Source organism: Hyperoodon ampullatus, assembly GCF_949752795.1.
Source record: "Hyperoodon ampullatus genome assembly, chromosome: 17".
In the NCBI taxonomy this organism is placed as follows: Eukaryota; Metazoa; Chordata; class Mammalia; order Artiodactyla; family Ziphiidae; genus Hyperoodon; species Hyperoodon ampullatus.
In genome coordinates this window covers 40,461,612-40,483,050 of record NC_136930.1, presented here as the reverse complement: position 1 = coordinate 40,483,050, position 21,439 = coordinate 40,461,612, and the positions used below count along the sequence as shown (strand labels likewise).

Genomic DNA, 21,439 nt, shown 5'->3' with positions numbered 1-21,439 from the left:
AAATATATAAAACATAAATGTAAAATAGTATTATCATTTGTTTGGTGATAGATCTTTAATGAGGCAACTGGATTTTACATACTTGATTTTTTCCCCAAATGGTGAATTTTTTCTGTGAATTAAAAGCATTTTAACCTCATTAAAACATTCTAATGATATAAAAATGTACCCATTAGACAGCCAGATGCCTCCATACATCCAACTACGACTGTACTACAGTCGTGTACTGCTCTACTCCTTCAATGAGTAACTTAACAAAATACTGGTCACTGTACCTAATGTTCGTAAATACACGCATAAAAGCCAGAGGTCTTCCAAAGCTTTATCCAGTATTTACTTTCAAAGTAGAAACAGTATTTTTAATATGTGGTGTAAAGAAATTCCCCCACTGTGATCCCTTCCATTGGCTGATTCTTTGTGGGGATGGGGCTTATTCCTTACACTAGGAACAGAGAATGTGGAAAGTATCAAGAAAGATGATATCAGAAAGTATGAAAAAGTGCTGTGCTTTGTAAATGATCACATAAAATTGTTAGGTGAAGCGGGGCTTCTTGAAGCTGCAGACCCAGGATTCCTGGCCAGAAAGGACAAAAGTGCCTTCTCTCTTGCTCTTGCTAAGACCTGGGCAGCATTTCTTCCATGTCTGCAATGACATAAGAGACAACAGCCCAAACAGCAGCGGCAACATTCATCTGCTTTGGATCCATGACAGTCATGGTGTCTCCATGGGAGTGATGGAAGGAGAAATATTTATATAGGTCATCAAGTAGACTGGCTCCTGGGGAAAAAAGAGGAAGAATTCTTAGTGAAGTTTTTTTTTTTTTTTTGCGGTACACAGGCCTCTCACTATTGTGGCCTCTCCCATTGCAGAGCACAGGCTCCGGATGCGCAGGCTCAGCGGCCATGGCTCACGGGCCCAGCTGCTCCGCGGCATGTGGGATCTTCCCGGACCGGGGCACGAACCCATATCCCCTGCATCGGCAGGTGGACTCTCAACCACTGCGCCACCAGGGAAACCCTTAGTGAAGTATTTTGACAGGCATTGCTGAATAGCAGCTCAGAAACCACTGCCCCCTTCCCTGCTCCTATTATACAGGCTGCGATGGAAAAATAATGATGTTCCCAGCCTCTCTTGCAGCAAGAAATGGCCATGTGACACTTTTCTGACTACTAGGACATGAAGTGGCAGGTGGGGAGTGAGCTCTAGGAAAGGCTTTACTTGGCTGACAAGAGTCAGTAAAATGCCCTCATGCCGAATTAGATGAGAAGCTTGGAACTGCAGGGGGCAAAAAGCCCACACACTAAAAATGGCAGAGTGGAAAGACAGAAGGAGCCTGGATTTAGAAACTATTGCAAGCCCATTGAATAAGCTCTACACTGCCTTCTTCTGGACTTCCTGCTACCCAAAGGAAAATAAACTTTATTAGAAAAGCAAGTGATACAATACCCTCTTTATTTATAAAGAGACAGTATTTTTTCATATTAGCAGAGTGTAAATTTTTTACCTCCCTGGATACAAAAGAAAGTCAGTACTCTTCTGCTCAAGTTTTTCTTCTCAAATCATTCATTTGCTTCCAATAAAATTTCCCAGCAACCTCCAAGGGCACCAGGAGGAGTCTCCGCCCCACTTAAGAGCCTTCTTGTCACTCTAGTGAAGCTTTTCTCTAGTTTCAGCCGTGGATCAGAGCCTTGAGGTATCTTCATACCTCCTAGTCATCCTTTAGAACCTACTTGGCCCATTCTGTGGGTTCCAACTGCAGTTCCTTAGCCTCTGGACTAATTTATTTATTTACTTACCATTTCATTATGAAATATAGTATCATACATACATAAGATTGTAGGGAACATAATGTATATTATAAACGGTGACAAGATAAGAGTTCATGTATGTCCACGATTCAATGCAAGAATATCACCAGTACCTTTGAAGCCCATTTATGAGCTCCCTCCCACCCACCCCACCCCATCCCATGGATCCTTTCCTCCCTCCAGAGGAGGGAGGTGCCCACTATCCTGTTCTGCTTGGGTATTAACCACTCATTGCTTTTCTTTATAGTTTTACCAATAAATATAATCAACACTCTCTAGGGTCTAAATGTAGGAGTGGAATTGCTGGGCTATAGAGCCACATGTGTGTTTAATTTCATCATGCACTTCCAAGATGTTTTCCTTTTCAGTTTATCCTCCCATTATCAGTATATGAGTCTTTCTCTTGCTTCACATCCTCTCTAGCACTTGGTGTTGTCAGGCTAAGTTTTGCTCATCTGCTAGGTGTGAAATATTACCTCATAAGGTTTTAATTTTTTTAATTATTAATGAGACTGAGCATGTTTTCACATATGCATTTTTTGTCACTTATGTTTTCTCTTTTGGAAAATGCCTGCTCATGCCCCTTGCCTATTTTTGAATTGATTTCTTTGTCTTTTCTTATTGATTTGTAGGCGTTCTTGATATATTTTAGATACTAATCTTTTGTTGGTGGTTGGTTTCTATAAATCACTTCCCAGTTTGTGGCTCTTTTCACTCTGTTTATCATGCATTTAGATGAATAGATGTTCTTACTTTTAATATAGTTGAATTTATGAATCCTTTCCTTTATGATTTTTATTTTTTATATCTTGTTTAAGAAATTCTCCCTACCCTTATATCACAAAAATAGTCTCTGGGGTCTTATTTTAAAACTTTTAAAGTTTTGCTTTTCATTGTTAAGTTCTTTATTCATTTAGAATTGGAATTCATTTTGGTGTAGGGTAGGCTTCTATTTTTATTTTTAGTTGTTCCAGCAAAATTTGACTAATACATCCTCTTTCCCCACTGGTCTGCAGTATCAATTTTGGCATATATCACATTTCCTTGTTGCTTTGTTTGGGGGCTTTCTAATTCTGTTCCAGTGGTCTGTTTGTCTATTCCCAAAACAATATCACAGTATCTTAACTACCATTGCATTCTAATTCTTGTTATCTGGCAGGGCAAGTTCCCTCACTTTCTCTTTCTTCTCCTTCAGGAATATCTTACTATTCTTGACTGTTTGCTCTTTCAGATAAAGTTTAGGATCACTTTTAAATTGTACGAAAAATATTTTTGGATTTTGATGGGAATTGTGTTAATCTACGTATCAATTTGGGGAGAACTAGCATCTTTATATTAGGATACTGTGTTTTTATCCATGAAAATGGTGTGTTGATATGTTTCTATTTATTAAGTCTTCTGTAATGTCTTTGAAGTTTTGTAATACAGTTTGGCATGGCTTTTGTTAGTTTTCTTTCCTCCATGGCTTATACTTTTTGTTGCAACTGTAAATTATACATTTGTAAAAATTTGCATTTTATGTTTGTGGCTTTCCATTTTTAGTATCAAGGATATATATCTGATTCATAAAATGGGCAAGTGATCCTTCTTTTTCTATACTCTGGAATAGTTTGTGTAAGATTAGAATGATTCATTTCCTGGTCATTTTGTAGAACTCCTTACAAAACCATCTAGGTCTGATATTTCTTTATGGTAAGCATTTTAATTAATGACTCAATTCCTATCCTGGTTATTGGGTTATTCAGGTTTTATGTTTCTTCTTGAATTAACTTTGGAAATTACACTTTTCTAGGAATGTGTGAGTTTTTCCAAATATTCAAAATAATCAGCATAAAGTTGTCAGTAATATCCTGTTTTTACCTTCGTTTATGTCTGTAGCACCTATAGGGAGTACGCTTTTTCATTCCTGATACTGGTTATTAGAGTCATCTCTCTTTTTTGTTCATCAATCTTGCCAGCAGTTTGTCAGCTGTGTTACTCTTTCAAAAAAAAAAAAAAGAGAGACAATCTTGTTTTGGGGGGACATTCTCTAATGTAATGCAGTTTTCTTTCATTGATTTTTACTCATATTTATTATTTCCCTCCTTATTCTTAGGTTGATTCACTTTTGTTTTTATAACTTCTTGAGTTGAATGTTCAGTTTATTACTTTGCACACTTTCCTTGTCACTGACATAAGCAGTAAGACTACAATCTTTCCCCTATTACTGCTTTAGCTCTCTATATCCCACCAGTCCTGATGAGTATTTTCATGATCACTTAGTTCTAAATATTTAGTAAGTCCTACTTTGATTTTCTTCTTTGACGCATGAGTTAGAATGTGTTTTTTAATTTTCAAAGGTATGGGGTTTCCTTAGTTATTTTTTCATTTTTGACTTCCAATTTAACTGTTAGAGAATGTGGGCTATATGATACAAATTCTTTGAGTTTTGCTGAGATTTTCTCCATGGCCTATTGGATGATCCATTTTATAAATGTTACATGTGTTGAAAAGAATGTGCTTTCAGTGTATTGTGTCTGTGCATTAAAACAAGCTTGTTAATTGTATTCTTCAAATCTGTTAACTCCTTACTGATTTATTGTCTATTTGGTTTATCAATTTTGAGAGAGATGTGTGAAAATGACCTGTGATTTGGGATGTGTTTATTTTTCTTGTAGTTCCGGCAATTTCTTTTTTATATATTTCAAAGTTATGCTTTTCGGAGCACATAAACTTAGAATTACGTCTTCCTGGTAAATTGAACATCTTTATTTAGTTTAACATCTTCATTGGAGTATAACTGCTTTACAATGCTGTGTTAGTTTCTGCTGTATAACAGAGAAAATCAGCTATATGTATACATATGTCCCCATATCCCCACCCTCTTGCGTCTCCCTCCCACCCTCCCTATCCCACCCCTCTAGGTGGTCGCAAGGCACAGAGCTGATCTCCTTGAGCTACGTAGCTGCTTCCTACTAACTATCTATTTTACATTTGGTAGTGTATTTATGTCAATGCTACTCTCTCACTTTGTCCCAGATTGAACATCTTTATTAATACGTAGTCATCCTTGCCATTTGTAGTAGTGCTTTTGGTCTTGAAGTCTAGTTTTACCTAATATTTAATATAGCTATATCTCCTTTTTTTAACCTCATTCTTCGTATGTCTTTTCCCATTAATTTACTTGCAATCTGCCTCTGTCCTTATATTATAGGGGTTTCTCTTACGGATAGTTTAAAGTTGAATTCTTAAAATCTAGTCTAACAATCTTTGATTTTTAACTGGAAATTATAATTCATTTATGTAGCTTGTGATTATTGTTAAATTGGACTCATTTATATCATCTTAGTTTTTGCTTCCTATTTGTTCATTTGTTTTCTAAGTTTGTTTTTTTCCTTTTCTTTCTTGCTCTCCTTTGTGTTGATTTTTTTTCCCCTCCTATCATTCCTTCCCCCACCCCAACTCTACTCATTTGGAAGTTACACACTTTATTTCAGTTCTCTCAGTGGAGACCTCAGATGATTGATATGGCTTACATATTTATTTAAAGTTAATCAATACCTTATATAAGGACACTAGGGCCCCAAATTTTGTCTCCTGTCCCAGACACACTCACACTTCATTAAAACCCATGCTCTAGGAGAACAGGGATTGGCAGATACCCTTAGACAAAGGCTCTGGAGTTTTCTTACCTCTTACAGATTCTCACTTCATCATTTTTCACCCCTGATGAGTTCCCTTACTTTGCCTTACTAAGCCATGTATTATAGAAAGAGTTATTGTTTTATCCAACAATTATTTTTGGCAGGGGGAGCTAGGTGCCTGAGAACTTCTGGCCTACCACATTGCCAGAGTTCTCTTCTCCCAATCCTCTACTTCCTGCTCTTTGTTCCTGAGCCCTCTGTTGCCTCAGGATGCTGTCCAGATTTTCTCTACACCGACCCAAGTTTTAAAAACTTTGTACCAAGGTTTTCCCCTACTTATCTCCCCAAACTCCTTGCTCTGGAGTAGGACATGGATTTCCCTCCATTCATTCATATTTCACACTGAGTTCAGCCATGTTGCTATCAAACACAACACAAGCCAGTGATGCAAAACAAACATATAAAAGAAAGCTCAACTCTCAACCCTGACAATTAATGACTCCAATGCCTGTCAGCAAATATCCGAAACAGGGTGTATTAGGTTGATAACACCTATCAAACCCTTCACCTGTGTTGAGGCGGCTTCTTCCTCTTCAGTGATGTTTCTTTTTCAACTAGTAAAACATGTTTTCTGTTGTTCTGATAGCTCTGAAAGGGTGGGATCTCACCATTATCCAGCCTAATAATGTACAACCTTCAGTGGGTGGGCTGGAGCTGAGGTCCATAAGTGTTCAGAAAGTTCAGTCCAATTCAACTGGACAAATACTTGAGTTCCTACAACATTCTAGGCAGTGGGCTAAGACATAAAGGTGAAAAAGACAGTCTCTGCTCTCAAAAGCTTATTCTGCTCTAGAGGCAGAGAAAATGTGTCCACAAATAATAATAACACAATCAGAGTGCACTGAGTGCTATGGGCAAAGGACAAAAAATAGTGGATACCTTATGTAGTTGAATGACCCGATCTGATCCCTAGACTAGGTCCCCTTGTTGTGTGCTCTCCATACTTCCCCTATCATAATCTTCACCATTCTTTGTTATAACTGTTTGTTTCACATTTGTTTTCCCCACTATATTGTAATTTCCCTGAAGGCAAGGCCACTGTTTTTTGTTCTCCACTTTTGTCACCAATGCCTATAACGTAACACCAAACAGATGAGGAATGTGAATTTGTTGAATGAATGAATGAAATCAGAAAAGTGTATAAGTGAACTGAGCCTTGGGGGTGCTGTATCAGTCAGAGCCCTTGTAGGAAACAGATGGGACACTCCAAGAAGATAACTTGGAAAATTTAATGAAAGGATTATTTACAAAGAGTGGTCAGGGTTAAATAAAACCAATAAGGGATGCTAAAGGAGAAGCAAGGGAGGCCATTTCCACCCCTAAGCCTAAAAGAGCAGAGAAGAAAGCAGCTGTAGCTGCAGTTGTATCTGTTGGAGAGGGACACCAGAGGAGCTGTGGTTGTTTGAAGCCAGGGAATCAGTCCCCTGCTGGTGCCTCTCATATCCTACAGGTCTCCCTTGGCCAAACCCAATCATAAGCCAGAGGGCAGTCCATAACCGTTAGCCTCCAACGGCACAGTATAGGGTAGAGAAAGGTGAGGATTGATAAGGAGTGGTACAAGAGAATATCTAGCACAAGTACTTAGGTTGTCAACAGACAGAGATGGGGACATGGATATTCCAGGTGAATAGAACATCTGAGCATTCCAGTTTGGGCGATGTGTGGGTAACTTGGGTTAATTACAGGCAGAGAAAGTTGGCAACTAACGTTATCTTTGAAAGTTCCTAAATAAGGCTGAAAATAGACTGAACACAGTTCATAAGTGGGAAGCCTTTGGGGGCCAATGGGCAGGAGGGTGGGGAGACGGGAGCTGCACCTTAGGGAGACATTCCAGAAAAATGTGGAGGTAGAATTCTGTAAACAATCGTGGTGGTGAGGAGATGCCTAGGAAGGAAGTACAGTTTGGGGGACAGGTGACAAAGACCAGGGCCAGGTGATGATAACCCAGCCTCTGAGATTCTCTGGAAAGCATGTGGACAAAGATAACCAAACTTCCAGTGAAAAGCCCAGTGGTCCATTTTTAAACCAGAAGACACTTTACGCCATGAACTCACAGCACAACCCGAGAGAGACAAATCTGTGTGTTTATTTTGGTAGGAGCTAGAAGCATTTTAACAGAAACCATGACATTTTAGAACTAGTTGAAGCTGGTGAGGAACATGTGCTCTCTGGATCCCAGAGAGCATCAGCTGGATGTCAAATTCATCCACAAGTTAAGGACAAAGTCAAGGAGTTCAAAGAATGGAAGTCACTGAGGGCAGATAGGAGATGAATCAGAATTGTGGATTTCAAGAAACAGAAAAGGACATTTAATTCCAAGAGACAAAGTACAGCTTGTTAGGGGCTGATTTCCTCCCATTTAGAGTTTCCTAAAGACACAGCATGGTGGCTGACAGACAAGGCTCCAAATTCCATATTGAAAAAATAGAAGCGAGAAATATTTGTGCATGCCCTCTTCAAGGCCTCTGAAATTCCCTGTCTCAGACTGAAAGAAACTGACTGCCAGATGGCTGGGAATTTGGCTGCCTCCCTTTAAAACTAGTGACTTAAGGAAAGCATTTCCTTAGAGATCATCTAAGTTCCCATGAACACTTTACGAAACTGAAACAACTCCAGAAGAGCTGGTACCACCAATGAGAACAGATAACCACAGGAGATAGTAGAGCAGGCCTGCTGGCAGCCTTACAGCTTTGTCTCTGCAGTTCCAAGGAGATATTTTGTCAGTGACAGCCACTGATCGAAAAGACCAGCACTGAGGGAGAGCCTGCATTGCAATTTCTGAGAGCACCTGACATCACAAGGTGGGGGGCGGCGGAGGAAATGTTAACTGTCCTTAGGGATAAATTGCACAGTATCTTCTGACAGGTATTTGAGCTCTGAACAGGGAATCAAATCAAATGATTTTTAGAAGGTGAAAGCTGGTAGGAAGGAGCCTGCTCTGAAGGCCAATATTCACCCCTTGGAAACAAATTACAGCATGATTAGGACAGTTCACCTTCAGAAAATTAGTTCTAAGGGAGGTTTGGAATTTAAGGATGTGAAGACATATCCTTGAGCTTGTCAGTCAAGGAGAAATTGGTCCTAGACAGGTAGATACAGCTGAGAGAACATAGGGGTTAGAGTCAGATAGGACCGGGTTCCAATTCAAACTCCTCTGCTTAATATCTGGGTGAATTTGGGAGAATCACGTAAGGCCACTCAGCCTCAGTTTCCTCATGAATGAGTGAGGGCTAACGATACCCGAGTTCAAGATGCTGGTGAGGATGAGTAAGCACTCAGTTAATACTTTACTATAAGATATTATGAGTCCACAAGGTTAACTCAGTATATCCACAACAGCATGATCAATTAAATACAACTTGAAGGATTTAAAATTCTTATTTAATAAATCAAAGTTCTGATGATTGTTCTTAAAGATGGAAAAGTTGGACCATGAGGTCTACTCTATGTGACCCCGCCTTGACCCATGTTTGGATTATTTTTCTTCTCATCCTTCTCTTTCCCCTTCTTCTCTCTCCACTCTGAATCCTATTTTTTTCTTTTGTAAACATTCATCTCACAAAATATTTTCCAGCTGTGTGACTGGGTGAAGATGGTCCAATGACTATGGTAAGAAATACCTGACCTGCCCCATACTGTTCACAGAAGATTCCAATCTTCACAGAAAGATCCCCGTAATGACTGCAGTCTGTGCAGGATATCAGAACAAGATTAAATGAATACCTACTAATTCCTGAAGAGATGGGTGGATAAATACACAAAGATTCTCATAGCCCCCTCTTATTGTAGGTTGACTCTCATTCATATGTAATCAGTGGGTTTTCATGTACACAAATTAAGCAATTCACATTATGAGAAGATTTTGAAAGACATTTGAAAGCTTTGAGAATTTAAATTCAAGTCTCTTATTTCCGTGCATACATTGGCTGCCGCAGTGTTTCACGAAGGATGCACTCACAGGCAAGCAGCTGTGGAAAATCCATTTGCCCTTTATAAACAGATCTTGCACAGTCTGGGGTATGCAATTTAATTACAATGTAATGTATTACAGACATTTCCTGATCATAATAATTATGAGGTTAGAGAAGAAGGTTATGGTCTTAACTTATTCCCTGCGAGAAAACTTAGTCTCCCTAGGATATATAAAATAAAAAATTACATTTACAGTTTAATTAGAATGACTATTTCTTTCAGCAACATTATCAAGTGAAAAAGCATTATTACCAAAACAATTAGAAAATCAATTCAAGGAATTTGCAGACATTTAATCTCTCTTTTCAAAAGGGGCAGTTTTATCCCTACTATATTAAATCTCATTGAAAAGTAGAGTGAGATGCAGCTAATTAATAGCTTCCTAACCCATAGCTCTCCAGAAGAGAAAGCAACTTATAAGAGGGAAAGGAAAGAACAGTAAAACAAAGGAAAGGAAAGGACAGACAGGACATGGAAAAACCTCCCAGATCAAAGCTCCATGAAAAGTATTATAATTTTAGTTTCTAAATTCTCACCCAAGAATCTCCAAGCCTGTGCTGAAAAGTTTCAGGTATGCCACTAAGGCCTCGCACCTTCCATCTCTTTGGAAAACTTGGATTGTTGGCTGGGATAATTTTGACCACAGAACATGGGTCAACACCAACACATCTGGAGGACCTCCAGTTCACATGTACCTAAACTCTGTGATAATGATTCATCTTTCCATAAAGTTGAAGAACTGTACACCTGTAATAAGACTAATTAATTACTGCTACAGGAAGATGGTACTACAGACTCTCCAAATGTGGGAATAACAGGAACAATACTATTTGTTGACGGCCTCCTGTGTGCCTAGGGCTTCTTGGAGATGATTTCATTTAATTTTCCAAGTGACCCCATGAGGGAGTGATCATTATGTGTCATTAACAGATGGAAAATGGATTTGAGTAACTAAAGTCACACAGCCAAAGCAGTAGAGATAGGAGTCAACGCCAGCTGTGTCTGATCTAAAAACCATGTTCCTAACCAGTTTTCTGAGCCTTCTCTCCCTGCCTTAAAGCAGGACATCTGTAACAGCTTTTTCCCCAGTGGCAAACTGTGTGCGTTGTTTGCTCCACTCGCAGCTCTGGTCCCCCATCCTTACTTTGCTTCATGACAAGAAGATGGAAATTCAAACTGGAGGTATCCTGGGCCATGAACTAGAGTGAAGACATAATCATATTCAGACAGTGGGCTCAGGCAGCCTGGGACTACCTATCAGAAGATGGATAGCAGAGCCTCTCCTGACACCCCCCCTATTCTTGCTGGGCCACACACTGCAGGGCCTGCCAATCCTCCTAAGAGCTTGCAACCATCCCATCTAAAACCCACCCCTCCCCTCTAATCATCTGTTATCCTCTTACCCTGCTTCTTCCCCGCCCCTACCTTTCACAGCACTCTTCTACTACCTAAAATGATATTATTCTTGTAATGATTTCATTATTTGCTGCTTGTCTTTCCCACTAGAAGGGACTTTGTCTTTTTCACTCTACTTCCCAAAGCCTGGCAGGCAGTAAATGCTCAATAAATGTTTGTTGAATCACTGTATGGATAAATGAATGAATTGTTAAATATCTAATGGGGCAAAAGCAGGGCTAAATACTGGCTTCATTCTCCCTCCCTATAGCAATTTTGCTAAGTAAATCCTATTTTCTGGAGATTCTTCTCTCAGCTGCTGCCTTGGGGAATGATAAGAAGATTCTTGTTACCAAAAACATGGGATATTTCACATATAAGCTGAGATCTAAACACTCCATTATGTACTACTCAATATGTCCCTCTACTTTTCACCACTGTTATGGAAATTATCCACAACTTGAAAATAAGGCAGCACATCCTTTCAATGTCATTCAGGGCAAAGTCCATGCAAATATTCTCTAGGACAACGTACTTAGTTTGACTCACTGCTTACTACTGATTAAAGGTCCCAGACTTAGTGACGTTATATGTTAACTCATAGATATTTAGTCTATTTCATTTTTTCTAGATGAAAATTATTTCTGTCCCATAGAACAGTTGTTTCCAAAGGTTACAGTTTATTGGCCTCTGAGACATTAACCAGTTAAGCAGTTTTAATCTAACCTAGCAATCTTAGTTAATATTTATTAAATTACATAAACTCAGATTCTCAAATGCTCTTTGAATTGGTGTGAATATCTTACTGATTCCCATATAAATGAATGAATTGAATAAAATCTTTGACATGTGTTCACTTTTTATTTGCATGAGAATCATGATTTCAGCTTTTAGAAAACTATAATTTAATACCACCCATCTACAACCTTAAAGGAATAATCACATTCATGTTGCTTCTCAAAAGTTCAGCGACGGGCTTCCCTGGTGGCGCAGTGGTTGAGAGTCCGCCTGCCGATGCAGGGGACACGGGTTTGTGCCCCGGTCCGGGAAGATCCCACATGCCATGGAGCGGCTGGGCCCGTGAGCCATGGCCGCTGAGGCTGTGCATCCGGAGCCTGTGCTCTGCAACAGGAGAGGCCACAGCAATGAGAGGCCCACGTACCGCAAAAAAAAAAAAAAAAAATGTTCAGCGACTCACGGTCCCCATCCATGATATTACCCATGATTACCCTAAAAGCACTGAGCAAACTGGTCACCAACATAAGGGCTGGTCTTCTGCCTTCTCCCTTTAGGGTAGTGGATGGTCCCCAATTATGAGGAGGATTGGGGGGAAAATAAAAACAAATTTTATACACACACACACAAATATAAATGAATGTGTATAAGTCTATATGTATCTCTCTCTCTCTCTCTCTATATATATATATAAACATACATATGTGCATCTGTGTGTATATAAGCTTGGACTTGTCTTCAACACGTACCCACCCCTTAATACCCTAATTTCTACCCTGACCTGCCTCACACCTTCCCCATGAGAGTCATGATTTTGCCTTTCAGAAAATTATAATTTAATACCACCCACCTATAAACCTTAAAAGTACAATCACATTCATATATGATTGGTTCCTTATCTTTGAGTTTATAATTTTATGTGTGTGCATGTGTAGTCATAGCTTCCATATGTAGCTATAAAGAAACATCTATACCACTCTCTCCTTCTACCTTGTTTTGTAACTCAAACTAATATTGACACTTCTTCTGAGGGGGAATTTTGAATCTTACTCATGTTTATATGTCAGTCCCAATTCATAATTCTCCCTTTGTCCATACAGAAATTGTTGCCCACTCTTCTTTCATGGCCTGTTGTCAATAAAGCTCCCACCTATCTGAGACAGCCTGACTCCTTGTAAAGGCCTTTCAGCAGTTCTCTCCATACCTGGGGAATGATGCTCTTAAGAATACATCAGTAAAAACTATCTCTGACAGAGCACACTGTGAGAACATTCAATGCATATGGGTCTTCAGATTTGGAAAGACTCTAAAGATGTTTCCACAGTGAAGTTTATAATGAAAGCCTTAAAATCAACATGGTTTTCTATAATTGTGTTCAAATGGACAGATTTTGATTTATGGCTACAGATACATAAAGGTTACAAAGCTGCTGTGAGTGGAAGATGGATGTTAGTATTGATAGATATAAATCTTTGTGTCTGTTTGCCACCTCCCATTCTGTGGGCAAGCAGACACAAAGGAATGAGACAAGTTGGAAGTACTACATGGACATGCTGTTCGAAAGACCTACTTCCTCTACTGAATTATGAATAATTCTGGAAGGCTGGTTGGCAGGTGCATTGCAGGAATGCCTGAGGGTCATGGTGGAGCTGGAGAGAGCCACTGCAAATGACTACGGTATTGGAGGCCAACAGGTTGATAGGAAGATGTCCATCCATGAGAGAAGTTGCAAGGGAGACTCTATGAACCTCTGACTAGTGATTCTCACTGCCACATAGCCAAGCTGATGGATTTATAAAATTTATTTTAAAAAAGGTTTATTATTAAGCACTTAAGCTCATAGTCTATAGGGAAAAAAAGATCATAATTTTTTTTTATAAAGGAAGAGTTGGCTTGTTTTCACAATCTTTACAATCTTTAAAAAGGTTTAAAAAAGTTGTAAGCAAGGAGAAGGGGGTATTTTACCCATTCAAAGAAACACTGATAAAACTATACTGACAATCAAAAAGGTTGAGTTGCTATTGGATGGAAGGAAATGTTTTGCTGTGGATAGAGAACTAACTGTCTATGAGACAAAGAACAGAAGCAGTGGGTACTTCTATAGAAGGCAGTCCACCTGAGGATTAGTATCACTATTTGGAACTGAAATCAGTCTTGAGACCCTGCAATGGCCCTTCCAGTTACACTGTGGATCTCCATTACCCTCTCTCCATCCCCCCCCACTCCCCAGTAGGTAGGACAGGCTAAAATTGTCCTTTTAAAAGGATCTAGCTAAATTCACAGCTGATTAAGCCATACTAGGTTACAAAGAGAAATGGGATTGTTATAGACTGTGCACCTAAAATCTTAGGGATCATGTCAAGGTGGACAGCCAAGTCCTCCACAAAATGGCTTTGGGGGCCATTGACAGCAGTAGAATTATAGGCTAGATGGACCAAGAGTCTGCACCAAGATAGGCTTCTTCATTTCTGGATATGACAGCGTGAAGGTCACAGGAAGTTGTATCATAGAAAATAGTGAACATAAAGAAGAAAGTACAATTACTACAAAAAAAATCCCATCTGAAAAGATATAGCATTAAAAATATAATAAAAGTTAATAATAATGAATAACATGTAATCATGGCCAGAAAAATGAGGATGGTGCCATGTGAATCAATTTAGAGGCAGCTCAGGACATTGAAGAAAATTGATCTGGGAGTGATGAAGAAAATTGATCTGGGAGTGAGTGTCTCTAGACTCCTTTCAATTCTTTATTGTTTGTTTGTGTGTCAGATAGCATGGATTTATCCAAAATAAGTGTGTCCATGCTTTTGTGTAAGTCAGTGGGTTACAAGAAGATCACAAACTATTTGGTTAAAGCTGCAAAGTATTAGTCAAATTTCCTCCACCGCAGCTTCTGAGGAAAGAACTACAAGGAAAATAGAAACATGGTGAATAGTCCTGGCTTCAAACCATAATCCTGAAAATGAAGCAGGTAAAGTTAGAGGTTGACACTGGTGAAAAATTTGGTGAATGTTGGCTCAGTTATTCTAATATGCTTTCATTTTATTTATGCAAATAACCTCTTTCTTTCTTGGTCACCTGGCAGGTTCCCATTTGGCAGCTAAATGCAGCCCCATTAATTGACTATCTGCTAAAGGGATGCAATTTTTTTTTTTTAAACACAAAACCTTTTAAAATTTAACCTTCTAAAAGTCGTTATGCAGTGAGGGAAAAAAACTGAGCTAAACATGCAAAGCTTTGTGGATTCCAAAGCAAAGGAAACAAATGTATAAGAAGGAGACTGGGAAATGAATATGCTTTTAATGCAAACACACATTTCACTTAAAGTAAAACATCAGTTCAAGGAATATCCATTAAATGTCAATGCTCATGAAAAGATCCTGGCCCATAGCTATCAATTTATAGGGAATCTACAAGGCTGAGATGTAAATTTAACATTTAAACGTAGCTAAATTCCCAATGCTATTATGGTTCACCCTCATTAATGTAATTCTTAGGACAATCTTTATAATGAAGAAACAGTGAATATTCTCAGTAGCCACTCAAAGTATAATTACAGTACATTTGATTAAATGCTTCTGTGGTGAGATAAACTGCAGTTTATACGTTTCTGTGGGTTCTTTAAAAAAAAAAGGCTGATGATGATAAAGGAGGCTAATGCTACTTTGTGGGGCAACATGTCATTAGCTGTTCCATCATTTATACTCAAACTCCGGCATCCTGGGGCAAGGTAAATGGTGCTTGAGATTCGCTGCTACAGACCCTGAAGTAGTTTCCAGTGCAGAGTTTATAAGTGATACCAGGAGTCCTGCTGTTTCACCTCTTGAGTCATTTTTCTTAAAGTCTTTAGAATTCTTGACAAAAGGTGGAAAGAAAAGAATGCTGTCCTTTACTAACTAATTAAACTAGTAAGAAGACCTCAATATGAAGGACAGGGAACATGAAGCATGAATTATTTCTTTGTTAATTTCATACAGCTGAGAAACAATCTTCCAGTTGCTGTAAAGAGGCTCAGTAGGATCACAGTTACACTTCCAATGTACAAACCTTGACTTCATTGCTGCACAGCAAGGCAGCCACTTAGGGGTTCTGTCAAACGTGACCTGTATATAAGGTTTTTGGAAAGGAGATCATATTCATTCATCTGAAATCTACTGAGCTCCTACTAAGTGCCAAGTACCTTGATAGGCCCTGGGCAAAAAATAATGGGTATAACTTACAGATGTCTGCTGTCGTGGAATTTCATAGAACTTTCAATCTAGTAGAATACACCTCCGTAGAAATGAGGTTGACTGGAAAATAAAGTATTACATCCAAAACTTCTTGGGACTCTACAGATAAAACTTAAAAAGGAGAAAGACTCATTCTCCCCAAGTTTCTGATTTTAACGCAGTAAAGATTGTTCATGGGTGTGTTAGAAGGTGGCACAGGCTGTTTTGCTCTGGGCATGGTACAGAGACTGGAGATGGTACTCCTACTTATTGTCTCTGGATAACTGGCAATGTACAAGGACATATTGTTTAATGATGGCCATTTTCATAGCCAGGATTTACTAAGTACTTTCTGTGTATCATGGCCTTAACTAAACATGCATGATCTTATCAAATCCTCATGATGGTTCTCTAATTATTATTCTTCTCATTTTACAGATGAGTAAACTTAGACTTAAAGGTTATAATGACAATGGTAAGCAAAGGAGTCTGATGAGAGGATGTGCAGACCTTGTGCTGAATTCATTCCTTCATCTTAAGGATGAAGGTCCTCAGGAGTGGGTAGTCTTGTCCTCACAGAGTGGAGTGAAAGGGCAATTCTATGAATCTGCCATCCTCAGGTGATTCATGCCCACATCACCACCATCTTTTCTTTCCATGGAACTTCTCACATGAACCCGTGTTTTTGGAAACTCCTATTAGATTTCATAATAGAATATCTGGTTTGTACATTTCCAAAATTATATTCTTCCCTTGCTTATAATTCAACCTCACATTCTTGGTAACAGGCATTGAATCCCACTCTGTTGGTTTAGGGCGAACCCCACTCTATCTGTGGTCAGTGGATTGTCAGGATGGCTACTGTCCCTCTTAATTTTTATTTTTTATTATTTTTTTAAATTTTTTGCGGTATGCAGGCCTCTCACTGTTGTGGCCTCTCCCATTGTGGAGCACAGGCTCCGGACGCGCAGACTCAGCGGCCATGACTCACGAGCCCAGCCGCTCCTCAGCATGTGGGATCTTGCTGGACCAGGGAACGAACCCGTGTCCCCTGCATCAGAAGGCGGGCTCTCAACCACTGCTCCACCAGGGAAGCCCCCTCTTAATTTTTAGAATCTCTTTTCTCTATGGAGAAACACTGCATCCCCTTGGAAGCTTTCTTTTTACATAAAGCAGAGCTGGGAAAGAACTTCTCTAATCCAAACATCACCTGACGTTTGAATCACTTTACAACATTTCTAATATACAGTTGTTTAGTCTTCTCTTAAACACCTCTATTGACAGGAAACTCGGGACTTTCCAAAGTAGCCCATCCCAATTGCTCTCCAGTAATACGTTCATTCAACATTAACTACATTCACAAAATGAGCTGTGGGGAAAGTTTCAAGTAAAGAACTGTTATAGTTGTACCAAGCTCCTGCCCTTTATGAGGCCAACTAGGGGAGCTAAGAAATGCACACCAAGAGCTAAAACATGAGATCCAAAGTTCTGTAAAAGCTCAGGGGATGTAAAGGTCAATTCCAATTGTGATGTTCAATCAACCCATGCTAATCTCCTACTTGTCAGATTAACTAAAGGAATTCAAAGTACTGTATAATCTTGGGAAAGAGTTAGATAATAGTAAGTGCTAATATTGCTTACACGACAAATGATCACCTTCTTGCATACTATAAAATATACCCATTTTAAGTACACATTCTTCAAGTTTTGACAAATGTACACACCTGCGTGACTACCACAGCAATCAGGTTGTAGAACATTCCCATTGCTGCTAAAAGTTCCCCCGTGTTCCTTCTTCACTCATTCCTTCCCACCTTCAGCGTCAGGCAACCACTGATTTGCTTCTGGGCACTGTAGATTAGATCTGTCTTTCCTAGAATGCCACATGAATGGAATTACACAGTACACAGTCTTTTGTGTTTGGCCTCTTTCATTCAGCATGATGATTTTGGAATTCACCTATGTTGTTGCATAGTTTGTTTGTTTCTTTTTTTTTTTCTTGGTCATTGAGTGTGTAGGAATGTCTCATCTTGGTTTTTATTATTGGGCATTTATGTATCGTCTTTGTGAATGTAGTGTTTGTTAAAATTTATGTGACCATATATGTATGGATCTATTTTTGGATTCCCTACTCTGTTCTATTGATCTGTTTGTCTATTCTTATGCCAGTATACCACACTGCTTTAATTATTGTGGACAGGACAATTTAAAATCAGATAGAGTAAGGACAATTTAAAATCAGATAGAGGAAGTCCTCCAACTTTTTTCTTCTTTTTCAAAATTGTTCTGAATAGTCTAGGCCCATAGCATTTCCACATAGATTTTAGAATCAGCTATCTCTTTGTACAATAAAGCACTACTTTAGCTTCATCCCACACATTTCGATATGCTGTATTATTATTATCAAGAAGATTCAAAACAATCTCTAATTTTCCTTGTGATTTTTCTTTGACCCATGTGTGCTGTTTAATTTCATATATTTGGGCATTTTGCCTGCTTGTGACTTCTTATTTAATTCCACGGTGGTCAGCAAATATATTAGGTTGGCCAAAAAGTTCGTTCTGGTTTTGTATGTTATGGAAAAACCCTAATGAACTTTTTGGCCAACCCAATACTTCATATGATTTCAATCCCTTTAAATTCATTGAGATTGCTCTTATGACCCAGCATATACTCTATCATGGTGAATGCTCATGTGCATTTTAAAAAGAGAATGTGCATTCTGCTGTTGTTGAATTCATTATTCTATAATATCAATCTAATCATGTGGGTTGATAGTGTGTTTGAGTCTTCCATATCCATACCGACTTCCTGTTTACTTGTTCTAACATTAAAAACGATTAAAAAGTCAACATTAAAAAATCAATGATAACTATGGATTTTTCTATTCTTTCAGTTCTGTCGGTTTTTTCTTTATGTATTTTTGAAGCTCTGTTATTGAGAGCATTCACATTTAAGATTTACATGCCTTATTGATGAATAGACTATTTTATCTTTATAAAATGTCCCTTTTTCTCTAAAATAATATTCTTTATTTTGACACTTACTTTTATGGATAGTACAGTTATTATGGTCTTCACATGTTCAGAATTTGCTGTATATCTTTTATCCACCCACTTACTTCTAACCTACTTGTGTCTTTATATTTGAAGTCTGCTTTTTGCAAATAGCATATAATTAAGTCTAAATTTTTTTGTTCAGTTTGACCATCCCTGTCTTAATTAGAGGGTTTAGTCCATTTATGTTAATGTAATTACTGATATGCTTGTGTTTTAGTCTACCATCTTGTTATTTGTTTTGCAGTTGTTTCATTTATTCTTTGTTCTGTTGAATGTACTCCATATTCAACAAGTTTGATCCATTTTGGCTGATCAAAATTCAAAATTTTCCCAGCCCTGAGGCCCCTGGGGATTGTCCAGTCTCCAGCTCCCTGATGGCTGTTCTGTGCTGATTCTTGTGGAATTTTGCCCTACACATGCTCAGCTTAGTATGCAGCAAAGACTCAAGGAAGCCCTTATGCAGACTTCCGGAGTTCTTTTCCTATGTAGCTCCTTGCTCTGGTACTCTGTCCTACAAAACACAGCTGCCTCAGAATTCCTGAACTCTAATCTCCGTCCCTGTAACTTAGTGAGACTACTGTATTGTGCTTGGGTTTTCCCTCTCTGCTCCATGACCCCAAATATGCCTTTAGGCAGAAAACTAGGGCAATCACAGAGGTCATCTTTTGTTTTCTTTACCCCAGGGATCACAGTCCTCACCTTCCTGTTGTCCAATGGATGAATTAATTGCCTGACATGTTTTGTCTAGTTTTCTAGTCTTTTTTTTTTTTTTTTTTTATGGCAAGGGCAAGTCCAAGTTTCTCTCTTATGGCTGGAAGCAGATATACTTATTAGCTTCTTGAAGGTAGAAAATATGTCATATGCTCCTACATTTCAGCCTTTGACAGTTGCTTTACTTGTCAATATAGCACAGTGTTAAAAGCACAAATTATAAAGCCAGCCTCACTGAGTTTGAATCCTGACTACATGTATTAGCTTGTGACATGGGAAAGGGTATTTTACTTCTCTGTGCCTTAATTTTCCCATCTATAATATAGGAATGGTAATAACCTAGCTTCTGGGTTTGTTCGAGCTTCAATGAGTTAGAATACTGCTCAGCATATGATAATGCTTTATATTACTCTGTTGCTAATATTATAATGACTTGTCTTCAAAAGACCAGGTAGCTTATTCCTGTGAAAAAAGTAAAGATTCCTTCACCTTTTTGGAATCTCATGCAGATAATCAGATTAAGTTAGTCAATAAAACCACATGATATTGTTTCATTGTTGTTACATTAAAGAATCATGGACCTCCATTTCTCCTAGCCAATCATAAGTAACAAGTAACATCAAGCTCCTAGTCTGAGAACAAAGGACCTTGACAAAAGCCACATTAAGATCTAAGGGGACTATAAGTGCACCCTGCTCTTCATATTTCCATTTAGGTTAGCAATGAAAAAGCATATGTGTGCTGCATTTCTAACAATGAGATTTTATTAGAAATGCACTACTGGCAATAGATCAGTTAAAGGAACATGGCAGTGAATCTGCTTGTAAAGTGAAGACTCCTTTTATAGAGCAAATGATTGCCCACTAATTTATCTATGCCATAAATCCAGAGTTTTGTATGTAGGGTCTGTAATGGGCTGCAACTGAGCCAATTTTACTTTCAAAGACTAGGCTTGGCCTCCTTAGCTGGCTGCTTTGAGACATATTAAGAGTTTCTCCTTTAGGGAGATCCTCCCTGGGGCTTTGAGGGAGTGCTTGGGAAAGAGGAGGTTCTAATATTTACATGTGTTAGGCAAAGGTTTGTTACTCACTTGCGTATGTGCTTAAACAGCCTGGGTATCAGTCACGTGTCCAAGAATCAAATACGAATTAAAGTTTTAACGTAGACAAATATCTTTGGTATTTGCTCTGCAAACCAGCCCATGTGTTACCACCACCACTGCTCTTCTGTCTTGGGAGTAGTCCTTCCTCGTGGGCCTGAAGGCCCCTCTCTCTTGGTCCTGGATTAAAATGGCCAGCTCTAGGTGACCCCAGCAGAGATGTTGGCATGATCTGAAGTTCATGTCTTGTAAATGTTTAATGATAGTCTTCAGAGGATCAAGGGATAAAGAAGCAATTAAAACTCTCTTTCTTGACTGGATACTGTGATTAAATTAGGTTCTGGTGCATTACTGTAGCTTTTGATGTGGTACCACAATGCAGGGGTCTGTATGCTATCACTGACCTAAGTAATCCCCCACTGATGCACATGAGAGAACTAATATCACACAGTAATAACACACCATTCATCATCCCTGAATCATCTAACAGCATCCACCCTATGACTAATACTTTGAATTTAAATCATCTTTCCTTCAAAAAAAGAAAAAAAATCAATGCTTTTTTTTCTTATCTAACTTAACAACATTTCTATGAGGAAAGAAGGGGCTGGATTTGTATTCCCCTCTTTTTAAGAATTTGAGGAGCAGAGAATAAGAGAGTAAATCATTTGTGTGATATCATACAGTGACATAGGACCTATGAGAATCCTGGACCTTGGAACACCAATCTTGAAACCTTTCTGCTAGATCAGGGTTAGTA

At 38.7% G+C, this 21,439-nt stretch overlaps 1 protein-coding gene across 1 annotated transcript in view; it reads right to left on the bottom strand.

Moving 5' to 3' along the window:
- Window positions 1-614: 614 nt before the first annotated feature.
- Window positions 615-21,439, bottom strand: part of CPQ (carboxypeptidase Q) — a gene marked incomplete at its 3' end in the record, with an annotated part of 373,081 nt that continues 352,256 nt past the window's right edge. The window contains exon 7 of the mRNA XM_079722376.1: window positions 615-778. Coding sequence (XP_079578502.1) covers window positions 615-778 — 164 coding nt within the window. The remainder of the gene's footprint in view (window positions 779-21,439) is intronic.